The 15,766-nt window shown below is 36.1% G+C and overlaps 1 protein-coding gene across 3 annotated transcripts; it reads right to left on the bottom strand.

Moving 5' to 3' along the window:
• Positions 1-416: 416 nt before the first annotated feature.
• LOC106062371 (uncharacterized) lies at positions 417-14,899 on the bottom strand. 3 transcript variants are annotated; one of them, XM_056028835.1, is made up of 13 exons: positions 14,075-14,899; positions 10,978-11,171; positions 9,232-10,093; positions 8,285-8,530; positions 7,254-7,383; positions 7,010-7,160; positions 6,320-6,517; positions 5,081-5,169; positions 4,525-4,716; positions 3,904-4,059; positions 2,590-2,770; positions 2,335-2,421; positions 417-1,946 (listed from the first exon to the last, which is right to left on the bottom strand). In XM_056028835.1, exons 2-13 carry the CDS (start codon positions 11,123-11,125, stop codon positions 1,819-1,821), a joined length of 2,568 nt encoding a protein of 855 aa, XP_055884810.1. In that variant the 5' UTR covers positions 11,126-11,171; positions 14,075-14,899; the 3' UTR covers positions 417-1,818. The 3 variants fall into 3 exon arrangements, with proteins under 3 accessions (XP_055884810.1, XP_055884811.1, XP_055884812.1); XM_056028836.1 differs by lacking the exon at positions 14,075-14,899 and adding an exon at positions 13,451-13,729; XM_056028837.1 differs by lacking the exon at positions 14,075-14,899 and adding an exon at positions 11,953-12,175.
• Between the last annotated feature and the right edge of the window lie 867 nt (positions 14,900-15,766).

Genomic DNA, 15,766 nt, shown 5'->3' with positions numbered 1-15,766 from the left:
CTTGAGAAATTATCTTTCCCCTTTGCATCTTCTCTGGTGTCAATCCTGCGGTCACAGGTTGGGCATCTGTAATCATCAGGCGCTTGTTTTACTTTCACCCTTCTTTCTACTTCTGGTGTGTATGCCATCTGCAATCCAGGATTCTTGCTTTATGCTTGCTCTCCATGGAAATCTATCCAGTGCCTCTTTTTCCCATTTGTTAGTGTTGATTTTGAAGAGCTTCATCTTGTGTTTGCATACATCAGCATACCTTAAAAGTGGGCAACCAGCCGCTGTCTTGCATTCTATTATCACCATACAGAATGTTTTGTGGCGTTTTATTGCTGCATAATATAATGTGCCATAATGTTTGACCTGGAAATAATGTGCAGACACTTGTTTTTCCAACTAACTTTTTGCTAATGTAATTGAATGAGGTATCCATTATCCATATCAAAATGGCCAGAAATCATACCTCTAAACATTAAGACAAAATCTTTTTTTTTTTTTTCTAAAACCCAATTTTATTTTGTTTTAAATTGTTTTACATGGCACATCATTTATGCTTATTAAATGCTCAGCGCATTGTGATCCAATTTCTTTGTGGACCAGTGGGGAAAGGTGGTATGTGAGAGGTTTCAGTGCTGCCTTCAGGGCACTCAGCAAACACGTATCAGAGCGGTTTTGGCCTTTCAGCCACACAGCTCGAAGCATGGGTACTTTTTTTTGTGTATTATACTAGTACGTCCTTTAATATTAATTTTTGTTTTTTGAAGTGAAAAATATTTCTTTATTATGTATACAAACAATGATCTTTCATAGTCGTTGAAGGAAGTCAATACCAACAAAGTTGTTTTCAAAAAATATTTGTATTTGTAGCTTTGCTTTGTTTATATAATATATGCACACAGCATAAATAATATTTATATGAAATAAAAACAATAGAGCATTCAGCACCTTATATTGTACAGACTGAATTAATAATATTAAACAACCTGAATAGTTGACAAAAGCAAATTGATTACATGTATTAAGTTATTAAGAACTACAAAATTCATTAACAATCATTTAAAAATAAACATTTCTACTAATAGTATACTAATAACATTTACACAGCAAAACGTTTTAATGCATAAATATTTAAACCAGGTATACAACCAAATCATTTACACAATATTCAGTCAAGTTTTGGTAGATTACAATATGTGTGAAAATGAGGAAGCTCAAAGTGCGCCAGCACACTTGTGAAGTTTTTATACTGAGGTATTGCAATAAGAGACTTGCATCAAAATAAAGACAGCATTCAGTAAGTGTTCAATTATATTTAGGAAAACACAAAACAAATACAAATTTAACTTAAATATTTACAGAATTTGTATATACAGTTATTATGTCATTGTAATTTATTTTGTATCACAACTTATTTTTTTAGATCTACCCATGAATGTTCTTTTAATTTATTTGTAAATACTGAAAGCTACGAATAATTTCAGCTGTATCTTGTATACAAAACCCTGAAATAACACTAATCAACATTTGGAATTTAAATATTAAACTACTGTGAACAATATTAATAATAATCTTTATTCTTTGTGAGGACATTTAAATATAACTTATAATTCTCCTTATCAAATGAAAAAATTTTAAGCTTGTAAAATCCATGCTCCCATAATTCAAACAATTTATATTACAAAAAAAAATAATCTTATGAAGAATGGTAAAACAAAATACAGTAATTTCTGTGATGTGAAAAAATAATTGTCTAATGGCCTAGTGTAAACAGAAATCCTTGATGTTGATTGAAGTTAATTTTCTGAAAAATATTTGCAATGATGGTATTTAGGAAGACAACTTAGCATCCATATCTAGCTTGGTGGGTTTGGCAGCAGTTTCTGCTTTGGCAGCTTCAAAATGACCATCAACAACTTCCTGTGGTGTGCAGCCAATACGGAAGTAGGTAATGATTCCTGTTGAAATGACAGTATTATATATTGATCACTGTTGCATTTAAGATGTATGTCCAATATTGCATAATCACATCATTTAATTATAAGGAAAAAGTTTCATTATCATTACAAAACAAATATCTAGTCAATAAGAGATCGTTAGCTACAGACGTATTGAAAACAAAAGACTATTCAAATGATAACAACTAAATAAATGTGATTGCTTTATGATCAGCTTTGCAATCAACAATCAGTCAGGACATGAGATTAAAGATTTAACATGACACAAGCTCAAGGCTTGACTCAAAACTTTATTATGACATGACACACTCAAGGCTGGGCTCAAAACTTTAAAGATACTCATGTTTCTTGTGAGATAAGGACTCAAAATCTAAAAGATAATACTCACCTTCATCAATTTTGAGACAGTTGACTACAGTGGAAGCCACCAGTTCATTAGATTTTCCATCACACACGACACCATCTAGTTTGTCTCCTGTACAATAATATTTCATTGAAAAGTCATATTTATTTATCGACTCAGTGTGTTAAGTCTTAACTTGACAATAGTTTGGGTTATTGGTATTCAACTTTTATAACTTATTTAATGTGGTATTATGGTATTTATTTTATAACTATAAAAGTGACTAAAAGGATGACAAACCAAGTGAGTTGATGACCATGTCATGGTGAGTGCTGTCATCTCCACCGCTTGGGTTGGCTGATGACAGTGCAACTGGTCCTGACAGACTGACAAGGTAGGCCAACACGGAGCTATCAGGGACTCGAATGCAAATACTGTGTTCAGTGCCTACATAATTAACAGCATCACCCAAACCTAATCTCTGCAAACACGAATACATTTGAATGAGCTGCTTATCAATCTCAATTTAGCCAGATATGTTCAAGTAATAAATTAATTTAATGATAGTATTTATACAACTCTAAAAGTAAAATATTATGTTCATCTTTAGGGATGATTAACTCATGTACATGACTAAGGAAAATATTTTTTTACAACAACAATTTAATTTTGTTTTAACAATTATAGCAGAATATAAAGATTGTCTATTTGCTAAACTTTTAGAGAGGAAATAAATATTTTCAGTTATTAGAAATCAAAGTATGGTGGAATGAAGAAGAAATATGGTGGAATAATGCAAAGAGATATGGTGGAATTTACCAAAGAGATATGGTAGAATGTAGCATAGAAATATGGTGGAATGTAACAAAGAGATATGGTGGAATTTACCAAAGAGATATGGTGGAATGTAGCAAAGAGATATGATGGAATGTAGCAAAGAAATATGGTGGAATGTAGCAAAGAAATATGGTGGAATGTAGCAAAGAGATATTGTGGAATGTAGCAGAGAGATATTGTGGAATGTAGCAAAGAAATATGATGGAATGTAGCAAAGAAATATGGTGGAATGTAGCAAAGAAATATGATGGAATGTAGCAAAGAAATATGATGGAATGTAGCAAAGAGATATGATGGAATGTAGCAAAGAGATATGATGGAATGTAGCAAAGAAATATGATGGAATGTAGCAAAGAGATATGATGGAATGTAGCAAAGAGATATGATGGAATGTAGCAAAGAGATATGATGGAATGTAGCAAAGAAATATGGTGGAATGTAGCAAAGAAATATGGTGGAATGTAGAAAAGAAATATGGTGGAATGTAGAAAAGAAATATGGTGGAATGTAGCAAAGAGATATTGTGGAATGTAGCAAAGAGATAGTGTGGAATGTAGCAAAGAAATATGGTGGAATGTAGCAAAGAAATATGGTGGAATAAAGCAAAGAGATATGAAGGAATAAAGCAAAGAGATGGTGGAATGTAGCAAAGAGATATGGTGGAATGTAGCAAAGAGATATGGTGGAATGTAGCAAAGAGATATGGTGGAATGTAGCAAAGAGATATGGTGGAAAGAGACAAAATGACAGAGTAAGGAAAGAAGATACTGTACTTACCCTTAACCAGTCTCCTTTAGGTACCACACAGCTAATGCCACCAGGATAACAACGTTTCATGAAGTTCCAGAGCAGATCACTAAATGGTGGCTCCACTGCAGCCAACTGATCCAGATTAGATAGACACAAACATATGGGCTTCTCTGCTGGTCTGCCCTATACACAAACAAAGCAACATTTTTTTTTATTTACTCTAACATTGCTTTAATTATTTATGGAATGAAAACGATAGTGCTATAAACAAAGCTTATATCAACTCCCTATATCTGTCTGTCTGGTACAAATCTTGTATTTATTATTTCTCCAGCTTCCCATTCTCAGATCAAATGACAATGCATGAATCAATTAAAAAAAATAATAAGTTAATTAATTAATAAGTGGTCATTATTTAATTTTGTTTTATATAGAAAAAGGGAGATAAATCTGAAGAGATATGGCAGTGTCTGTTTGTTTCTTTCCCTTATATCGGCTTTGATTTAAATAAAAGTTTTTTTTTTATTTTGCCTTTTATATAATAGAGTAAAATTTCATTATAAAGTAAAAAGTCAGGCTATAGAATAAAACTTCCAAAAATAAATTTAAAAAAATCGAAAATTAAATGACTGTAAGGGAGTTACCTACCTTGACCATGTAGATCTTTTTGATGGACTCTGGAACTTTGCATGATCCAGCCACAGCATAAACAGTGTCTGTGGGAACACCAATGACACAGCCTTGGTCCAGCAGTTTAGCCACCTGTCTCAGGGCAGAACTTCTGCGAGATGTGAAAAGTGGGCAAGGTGGCTCTGCCTTGTCTGCCTCACTTACTTTCTCCTGTGGTAAAATACACAAGTTAAGGATGACTTAACTCCCCTTGTTTATAAAATTAAATAATAGTGCAAAGTGTGTAAGTGGAAAGGTAACAAGAGAAGTTACTCATCTTGACTTAATTCCCCTTGTTTAGAAAATTAAATAAAGCAAAGTGTGCCTTTATGTATGTGATTGGAAAGGGAACAAAAGAAGTTACTCATCTTGACTTGACTTAACCCCCCTTGTTTAGATAGTTTAATAAGGCAAAGTGTGCATGTCTGTATGTGAATGAAAAGGGAACAAGAGAACTTACTCTTCTTGTTTTTAGCCTCACATCAAGGTGCAAGGGCTATCTAATGCTTTACACTGGTACATGTTATTAACAAACCTTGATTATAGGATGTCCAACTGGGATAACTTCACTCTGTATGAAGGTGTTGATATACTCAGCGAATGCAGCATACAAACTTACAATTGCTGAAACCAAGAAGGGAATCAAGACTAATTTGTTATTTTCATAGCAATTGAACATTGTCAAATATTTGAGCGCCCCTTAACCTTAAAGTATGTTATTTTTATTGCTGTCTACAAGCTACTTTTGTTGTCTTCAGTTTCAGTCTTCAGTTTCTGAAACCCATACCAGCAATTAGCATGTTTGGGTCAAGTAGAAATAATGTTTGGTTGATATTCAATTTATGTTATTTTTCACCTATACCTTAACAACAGCAGGGATGTTTGCCCACTACAACAGCAGGGATGTTTGCCTACTACAACAGCAGGGATGTTTGCCCACTACAACAGCAGGGATGTTTGCCCACTACAACAGCAGGGATGTTTGCCCACTACAACAGCAGGGATGTTTGCCCACTACAACAGCAGGGATGTTTGCCTACTACAACAGCTGTTCTGTGCTGTTTGCCTTCTGTAGCAGATCCTTCACCTATCCCTTAGTTTGTTGGACTATTGGGGCACCACACAAGATTTGTTGACCATCTTTCTTCGAACTTGCTTTCAATAGCAGCTGTGAATTTTTTATCAGCAGCCACCAACACTAAGAATCATTTTGACATAGCAGCTACAGGACTATTTGAAATTTATTTAAAACACAAAAATCATTAAGCAAATAAATTCAAATCTTTCGTAGCTATAGAAACTGAAGTGCATTATAATTTATCTGGATAACACAAGGCGAATAAGAAATATTTTACCTAGTTTAAACCTGATAATCAACTTTTGAAGTATTTATTGTAGGCTAAGAAGTTTCATAGTAACATTTCACACTTTTTATTACAAGAATTTATACAGTTCCCCTTTCAAACCTTGCAATCTATGGAGTAGATAATGTAAAGGTTTTGGTGGCACACAATGAATGAGGGTATCATGTGACCAGCACAACTACCAACCACCTTTACTTTTCCTTAACTAAAATCAAGTGACCATTAGAGCTGGGAGGATTTGAGCCCCGTACCCCATGGTTTGGAAGCCAAGCGCTATACCACTCAGCCAGTGCGCCTCCCTATGAGACTTCATAGAGCCAATGATTTATCCTATATGGCAAAGTAGAATTCTGTACATCTCACCCGGTTCATCATTCTATCACATAGTTGCTTGAAGTTAAAATCCTTACCTGCCAAAAGTGCAGTGACCAGTATCATCCATCTGGGGTTGGTGTTGAAGACCGTGACCACCTGAGTAATGACCACCAGCTCCATCAACAATGTGAATGGAATCCACACGCGAGTGAACGAAGGGCTGATCACCATGACAACAGTAAACAAACACAAGAGCCCAACCGAAAGTGGTCTTAAAGCGAAAGCTAAATTTGCTGAAATGAAATAAGTTTGAAAAAACTATAACAATAATTTAAATATAATGAATTTCTCTTTTTTATTGAGTTTCAAAAATATATGTGTTTGTTTGTTTGTTTTACATGTTTCAGATGTTCTTTCGGACTTGAAGATAGTTTACTTCCTTGTCCAAACCTCCCGCAGGTGACGGGGGATGGGAGCGAGCAGGATTTGAACCCAGGACCATCAATAAATCCAAACTACAGTCTAGCGAGAAAACCGCAGGACACGGTTATTTCTCTTTTTAAAACAATATAAGATGAAGTTTAGTTTGAAGAGTCCAACAATGCAAAAACTATAAAATGTTAGATATAGTTTACGTGTTATTTGCCTATTAGTAATTGTACAAGTTTTCCCAGTTGGGTTTAGTCTACATAGGTTGCTCTATGTAGAAGAGACGTTAGGCCTTTGTACATTTTGTTATTAATAATAAGAATCAAAATTGACAATATTTTTTTTTCTTAGTTTACCATTTAGATAGAAAGCTGTCCAGACAATCCAGATGAGGCCTAGGACTACGCATGAGTACGATTTGGTCAAAGAGCCAGCAGCGTAGGCCAACCTGGCAGCAAACAAGTGTAAGAAAACACCGGCAATCATCAACCAAGGGAGAGCATACAGCTGCAAGAAAAGAAATAAAATTATATATGTGTTATCTCCCTTTAAAACCTCATAAATTTTTAAAAAATACAACTTGAGATTCTAAATACGTACTGGATTAGAGGCTTCAGAGGCGGAGAGTGCCATTAGGGCCACGGTGCTGCCAGTGTAGACAATGGTGTCTACTATTTTCAGGTCGATGACGTCATCGTCGTCGTATTCGTTCGTGGCGCTTTCTTTCTCCCTAGAGAACAAAAGAGTTCTACAATTAGCAGGATGATACTGCATGCCAATCGTTTACCTAGATCTAAAGGCAACATGAACTATAATGGCTCCAGCGATACTTTCAATCATTTCGAAGAAAAAGCAAAGGAAAAATTCCCTTATGATGGTTATAAAGAATCCTATATCCCAAATAACGGATGGCTTCAGGATAGAAGACTCAAAGTACAGTAGCAATTATACGTAAAACACTGAACCTTAATCTTCAAATACAAAAACAAAATCTAATAAAATACTCAGATAGACACACAGATGGAGATACGTTCCTCGTCCCATATGCTTGGACAAATTTGTACAAAAGCTCCTTCTTCCCTAAAATGTTTGTAAAATGTTTTACATATTTCGGATGTTCCTTCAGAGTTAAAGTTAGGTTTACTTCCTAGTCCAAACCTCCGGCAGGACGACGGGGGATGGGAGCGGGCAGGGTTTGAACCCTCGACCGTCGATAAATCCGAAGGACAGTCCAGTGCGCAAACCGCACGACCAGGCAGCCATCCCTAGTGCTATTAGAGCATGGAATGGGTTGCCTGAGCTAACCAGGAAAACCAGTGACTTGGCAGAATTTAAGCCATTGGTTAACATGACAAAATGCATGACGCGTAGGACGTAATCATCTTCTTTTTTTGAAGTAATGTCTGTATTATATAAGATAAGAATAGTCTGACGCTATTGTTATCGTGAAAGTTATCTTTCTGTTGTCTCCCCTTTATACTCGTTCTGCGCTTTCACAGAGACTACATCAGAGGATATCTTATTTAACTCTTTCTCTTCGTAATTATTTACCACATTCTGGTGGAACCAACGTTGGTATCGTCAGTTAGGAGAGAAAGAGTTAATAGTGCCGAAGACTGTACATGACTTACTTTAGTGTGCAGAAGATGGTGCCGAAAAACGCCTTCAGCTTGTCTGAAGGCACCAGCTCGGCGCCAATGTACATCACAGCCTTCTCGGCTATGGAGTTCTCCAGGGCGGACATGCCGACGTACAGACTCAGGACAGCCACGATAGCCGCCGTCACGCCAAAGGTAAAGTTGTGGACCGGGATGGGAATGTGGTCTATGGACAGGATGGCCATGATGGTGAATATGATATTGTAAAGAAAGACAACTCTGGAAGAAAAAAAGTAAAAGAAACATCAGTGAATGAACTTGCACGTTACTAAATTTAGAAACAAATAAATATTGGAGATTTTCACGATAAACTAAACAATGTCAAGTATGCTAAATTAAACTTCAAGCTTGCCAACTAAATACAAGTTACAATCCCAAAAAGCGTTACGGAATTTGATTCTGCATTGGTAAAATATGCACATATATAACTAGAAAACTTGAAAAAAAAACACAGCTTATCAACAGGTCCTAATTTTGTACACCGCATACACCAAAAAGCTTGTTATTTTTAGATTTTCCGCCATGTATGAAAATCTCCAATAGTTACCTCAATCACTTTTAAAGTATTTTGTAATATTCAGAATGGGAATTTTAAAACTGTCTTCCAACCCTTCTATTTTATTTTTGGAAAAATGATTGTTAGAGCAGTGGCGCAGCTAGGAATTTGCCATCGTTTGGGGGTCCGGGTATATAATATAAAAATAACACTCATTTTGTAGGCTTCAATGAGGACCCGGGGTAATTTTCCGATTCTCCCCTCCCTACCCCCCCCCCCCCCTAGCTACGCCTCTGTGTTAGGGCACAATGTTTTTGTTCAAAATGAATTTGTGTGGATTTAAAAGAACTGAGCGCAATAATTATATACTCTACAAAGGTTATAGGGCATATGGTAGGGTAAAGATAGAGCAGCGTATACAGACCTGTTATGACTAGATGAGACTATCGTCATGACGATGATCAAGGCAATCAAAGTCCACTGACCGTAGAAATTAACCCTAGCGCCCAGAATGCCGGGTAGGTTCATGGAGATGAGAAACTGCAGGATCGCTCTGGAGTTCCAGAAGGTGCTGTAGACGATGAAGGTGATTGCGTGGAAGAAGTCGTGTCGCAGGAACGAGTAAAAGGAGGCCAGGATTTGGCAGAGCGCGGTGAAGATAAACATGGCGATCGCAGGCCGGAAGTCTTGAAAGAAGCCAAGATGGTGGAAAGCAAACACCGCAGCTGGGACCACGTTGCCAAGGAAACCCATCCCCATCGGCTCAGAGTACTTGGTGACCTTCTTCTTTTCGTTCTTTGGAGCTGGCCCTCCTGCAGCTCTCATCAGAAGTGGATCGTAGGGCGCGTTTCCGAAGCCGGGCAGAATATACCTCTGGCTGACTCCCTTCAGCATCATCACCACCACCGCATACACACCTGTGATGACGATGAACAGCTCAAAGGCGGCGGCCACTCTCCTGCCCCAAGCGAAGCTGGCGCCGACGCCTTCGAAAATCAGCGTCAGCAAGATGGCAACCAGCACAGGCGGAAGTAGGAAGTTAACCGTCACCGCGCAGACGCAGAGGATGACTGCCACAGCCATGAAGCCGATAAGTCCCGGGAGTGTCCCCACACGGATGGCCTCGACGTTCCCTGTCTGAGCGGCCAGAATGCGGGAGATCCCCATGGATGTCCAGAGGGACCCGAAGACGATGAAAGCTGTTGCAGTCAAGTGATCCCATCTACGGTACGACAAAAGTCCAGCCACAATTTGTAGAATTCCTCCAACTACGATCAGATGAACACCTACAGATAAAAGTTAAAATAAACATGTCAGTAATAGTGCAAGTTAAGGTTTCCTCTTGAAAGTAATTTAATGGTCTAGTGTCATTTTTGTTGTCTAAACCTTCCTTGAGAATGGCCCTAATTATAGAAGCTGGGGTTTGAGGTTTGAAGTAAAGTCTTTCATTCCTTTATCCTATAGTCTGTTTTTTTTTTTTTCAAAAATAAAATGTCTTTCTTAGTGATATGATTGTAGAATAGGTAGGCCCTATCTTGAATAAAGGAAAATGACACTCTTATTGTTGTATCCAATCATTTAATACGTAGGCAATGAAACAGTAACATTGTTTCAAAAGGGTTTCTATTTTTTTTTCATTATTTAAAACCTAGATTGACATAAAAGTGATTTTCCTAGTAAAAAAAAAACAACAGACATTTTATAAAGGAGTGACTTTGAGTCCGAAGATCATGCTATATTGAAGTAGGCTCCTATTTCATAGTGTCACGCCGATCCAGCTAGGACCTACATATTTTATCAGATAATTAATGTAGATCCATATAGAGCTAGACTTTCTGGGGAAATCTCATAGTTCTGACTTTCTATTTATATCCATGTTGTGAAAATTCATAAAGAAAAGATCCAACGACACATCAATAAATACTTCATGTTACATTTTGTGTCACACACATTTAAACACACTTTACACACATTAAACAGGCTTAGACACATAGACACATTTAGACACACGTAGACATATTTCGAAACATTAAGACACACTTAGACACACGTAGACACAGTTAGGCACATTTAGACACTTTAAGACACACTTAGACCCATTGAGACACATTTAGACACATTGAGACACACTTAGACCCATTAAGACACATTGAGACACACTTAGACCTACCTGATAACGTGAGCGCAGTGGAGGAGAAGGGAGGGTCCAGGCAGTTCTCTGTAGCGATCATCAGGGCCGCCACAATGTTGGAAATGAGCCCCAGGGCGCCGGGCTCGGCGTACAAGATGGCAGCGAAATCTTCTGCTTCTCCTTCCATTTTATAAGGAGTTGAACTGGAGTTGAACTAACCGGAGTTGAGCTAACTGGAGTTACAAAAATTAAACGAACTGGAGTTTAAAGTTATTAGTTTAAGTTGAACTTATTGGAAATAAAAATTAAACTAAGTAGAATTTGATGTAGAACTAACTGGAGTTAAAGACGCTAACCATTACCTTTTTTATTACACAATTATAGTGAATTAAAAAAAAAGTTTCATGACAGAATATCAACAATGCATGCTGGATGCGATGATAGGAAAGGGAACATGCACAAACTTTACATTAACAGTATGATAAGTTTATGTTTGTTTTGAAAAGGCATCACCATGAAGCATATTATTCTTATCTTATTATTATACTAACGTTATTATTATCATTATGTTTATTTTTTTTAAATTATTATTACGTTACCATAGCTGTCTTATAGTATAATTATTTTATTATGTTATTATTATTATTATTATTATTATTATGCTACTATTCTTTTATAGGTATATATAATTAAGTTATATAAATATATCATTATTGTATTACTATTATAGTGTTATAATACCGGAATTATGTATCATTTAATTATTATTTATTATTCAACAATTATTAGTATGCTATTATGCTACATCGAAAAATGTAAAGTGACCATGAAATAACGTTTCATCCACTAATGCACATTACACGGTAACATTAAGACCTAGCAACTTGTAAAAATAATCACAATTAAGAAACCACAGAGACTTGAGATGCAACGCAGAGATTTGACCTCTCGTCGATATCAAAACTACCCGACTCTACCCGTATTTCTTCGTACAACTCCAGAACGAATACATACAAAACTTCCTTCTTTCCGATTTGCATTGGAAGACGCAAAGAATAGCCTAATGAAGCCAGGGAAAGGCAAGAAAACATTCACGAAAGGTAGCACCCTAGAGGCATGTCATAAACACTTCGACATGTCATGGCAATATGCTCCTAACTTCCAATGCAGTATCCACATCAGAGGTCCAAGTTCACTCAGAAACAAAGCACACCGGACAGTTTTGTGAGAATCGGAAAGTGTACACACATGGCCATTGTTTCAACCCCTTCAAAAAAGCTGAAACTCGAGGCTGTCATTCAGTGCGTGTTGTCATTGAGTCGCTTTGTTTCACAGGGAACGCTAGGACAACACGCTCACACAATCAAAGGATGTCACAAAGTTTTTGTCTCAACACTAAGAAAAATCTTAATAATGGGTAGGCGAACGATTTTTTTTTATTTTTTAATGTATTTGTAGATCTACCTGTTTTGTTTTCTACATGGAGCCATGGTCTACATTACATTTTCTTGAACTGGTGAATGAAAACTACTACAGATTGACTTTACAAGTGACAGGGGAGGCAAACTAATTAAATTAATGGGTTATCTTTCTTTAGCATAATCATAATAATAATGATACTCATTCATTTCTAACGTAATAATAATAATAATAATAATAATAATTATTATTATTATTATTATTATTATTATTATTATTATTATTATTAGCCCTTCACATTCCTAACAAGATTCTCGTTGCCTGTCAGAGTGACAGTCAGATGGGCGGCACTGCAGCAGACCTGCCACATCACCAGAAAATTCCTCAGTGGAAACTAAGTGACAACAATGAATTTTGTTTCTCTTTAACGAAACTCGACACTAGCATTGACTGAGAATGAATACGCGTTCGTTTCTAACATAACAATAATAATAATAATTTCTCAGACACTGTTAAGGGAACTACAATGAATTTTGTTTCCCTTTAACGATTTTCGACCCTGTCGGTAGTAGCGAGAATGAAAAGTAATTCCTTTAAATAATTATTAGAAGAATATACTAGAGCATATAAAGGGCTACATATATATTACCGTTATTCTCTCGCAGCTATTCACACGACATATTTGTTTTTATTTTTAATTAAAATTATTATCCAGTAGTCTGTTTTTTAAATTAGAATTTATCTACTTTTTTATTTATTTTTTTTTATTTTTGGCATAGACTATATAAATAATCTATGGTTTTTACAATATATTCATAATGTTTTAATCAGTCTATGGTTATAATTTTTTCTCACTGGCCTATAAAAGTTTGGATACTTAAAGCTCCAAATTACTTATAATGTTACAAGGCAGTTTCCTTTTGATTACAAAATAGCTCTAGGACGTATATTGTATAAAATGTACTACTGATATAGATCTAGTTAATATAGTAAACAAAAAATGTTTATAACAATGTCAATCTATGTAAGTTCACTTTAAGTTTTTTTTTTTTTAATATTCTGATGAAACATGGCAAAATAAGATTATACCAACCAGCAGACGACAAGGAACGGTAACTCCGAAGAAGAATGCCTACCTCTGCAGCGACTAAACCGTTATATACCTCTTACACATCCATGCTTGTTTGCTTATTGTATGTAATTATAAATTATGCTAAATATGTATAAGATATATGGCTTATATTTATTAAACACGATAGATTCGGTTGCGTTCCCTCGTTTGTAATAAGAGGATTAATATTTGAGGTCAACAAAGCGTCACGTCGTGGTTTAGGAAGTTGAACAAATAAGTGCGCGTGAGAGGCACATGAAAGGAGTTCAGAATGTAATGATCTATGTACAAATTGTGCACTTCCGATTTTAAATTGATCTAGCAGACGTCAACCCGTGTAGCGATTGCTAGCGTCAGTCGGCAGTATCAATAATTATCCCTGGGAGTGTGACTACAGAACCATGTTGACCTCCTCTAGTACTCACAAATGCTTGACTATACAAAGTTGGAGTTTGATTTGCCCCCAAACAACAAACAGGACAACACAATCATGACATCGTCCACTTCTGATTCACTTCTTTGTTTTAATTTACCTCCTTAGCCAGAAGATCTTTGACAAACATAATGCACAAAGAGCCAAGAGGGAAAAAAAACTAGTAAACTTACTCAGAGTTGGTTTTTTTAAAGTCTTTGTCCAATGAAATCAGCTCAAACGTTTCAAAGTTCTATCGTCTGCCGCGATCAATTGATCGTCCTTTGATTTGTTGACGTTTCGTGATAGACTCAAAAGTAGTTTTCAACTAGCAAGCTCTGAGTTTTCCACTAGACCTTCTCGAAAGTGTCTGAACTATTCTGACCACTTTTTATTTATTTATTTATTCAAATTTAAAGACACATATAATCTAAATAGTTATTGACATAAAAAAAGAACCTTTAAAAAAATGTTTAAAAATCTAACGACAGGTTCGGGAAGAAACGAAAAACTAGAATACCCGTCTTCAACTTGGTGATACGATTCCTCTGTTGTAGGCAATATATGTCAGTGCAGTTGTACAGGTAACATTGTGTTTATAAATACAGCGAAATCCTTAAAGCGGCGCTGCTGGTGACGTCACAGTTATAAAAATAAGCACCAATCAAGAACTTGGCTCTATGACTTGATCAGTGAAGGCGAAAGTTGACCCGGATATGATAACGGTGCTACTTAGCCTTTCAAATGAGTGCTCCACGCTTCACTGAAGATGGCGATGATTCGATCAAAACTAATCTGTACATTTGTTTTATTACCGGACTAGCAGGCCGGTGGGCGTTTGATTTTTATTTTTGGGAGCAGTTTCCTTGAAGATGGCAGATGGATATGTTGTTGTGTTTTGATTTGATGATGACCAGTAGATCGGGGGTGTAGAATATTGCTATCCTGGTCGCAACTGACGCAGAAGTGGGAAATGAAGATGTAAATTCGCGCGTTGCCAACTCAACTTTCCATTTCTAGCAGCCATGACGAGCTATCAGGGAAACGACACACAGGCACGTCACTCCACAATGAAACAAAACAATTCTCAATGAAGAAGAATTGGCTCACATAACATGTTATGAAATTGAGCATGAAATGAATCAATCCAAACATAACTCTCTACACTTCTGCAAACATGGGAAATTGAAATGATGAGACCAAAAGCGTTTTCTTACTTCGCCCCCCACACAATAATGTGAACAATACTTTTGTGGGTTGCTTTGTGTGAGGCGTTTGTTCTCTCTCACGTTCTCAGTGGGAGAGCAAGTTCGACAACTCTTTCACTTACTGAAAACAAAAAAAAAAGGGGCAGACAATATAGACCGAACTTTGTGGAAGAATATATTTGAAGGTGTTGAATTAAAAAAAAAAACTATTTAAAAATAATGTAATGCTAAAATTTTTTCAATTTTCAATTGATTTCTAATGTTTTGATTCTATATGAAATAAAAGTCAATGGAATACTACGGTATACATCTACTCATTCCACTAGTGGAGAGAGATGTTTCTGCCGTGTCCCTGGGTGAAATTCAATCATCAATGAAGCAGTATCTTCCATGCTCTTTATTGATTGATCTAAACACATACACAACTTTAAATATATTTTTCGCAGCAATTATGAAATTATAATTACTTGACAATATGGGCCCCTAAGCATTATTATTTATCTCTATTTTCTCACAACCCTCAACATAAACACACACACAGACACTTATCATTATGTGAACATACAAATAGTTTTTCCATCAAACAGATCAACAATTAATTAAAGAAGATAAGATAATTCGTTCCCATGGACAGATGTATGGTCCCTCCAAGATCCACCTGACCTCCCAGAACAGATG

This window comes from Biomphalaria glabrata, chromosome 5, assembly GCF_947242115.1.
Source record: "Biomphalaria glabrata chromosome 5, xgBioGlab47.1, whole genome shotgun sequence".
Classification (NCBI taxonomy): domain Eukaryota; kingdom Metazoa; phylum Mollusca; class Gastropoda; family Planorbidae; genus Biomphalaria; species Biomphalaria glabrata.
The sequence above is the reverse complement of the archived record's forward strand: the minus strand, read 5'-3'. Positions and strand labels throughout refer to the sequence as shown.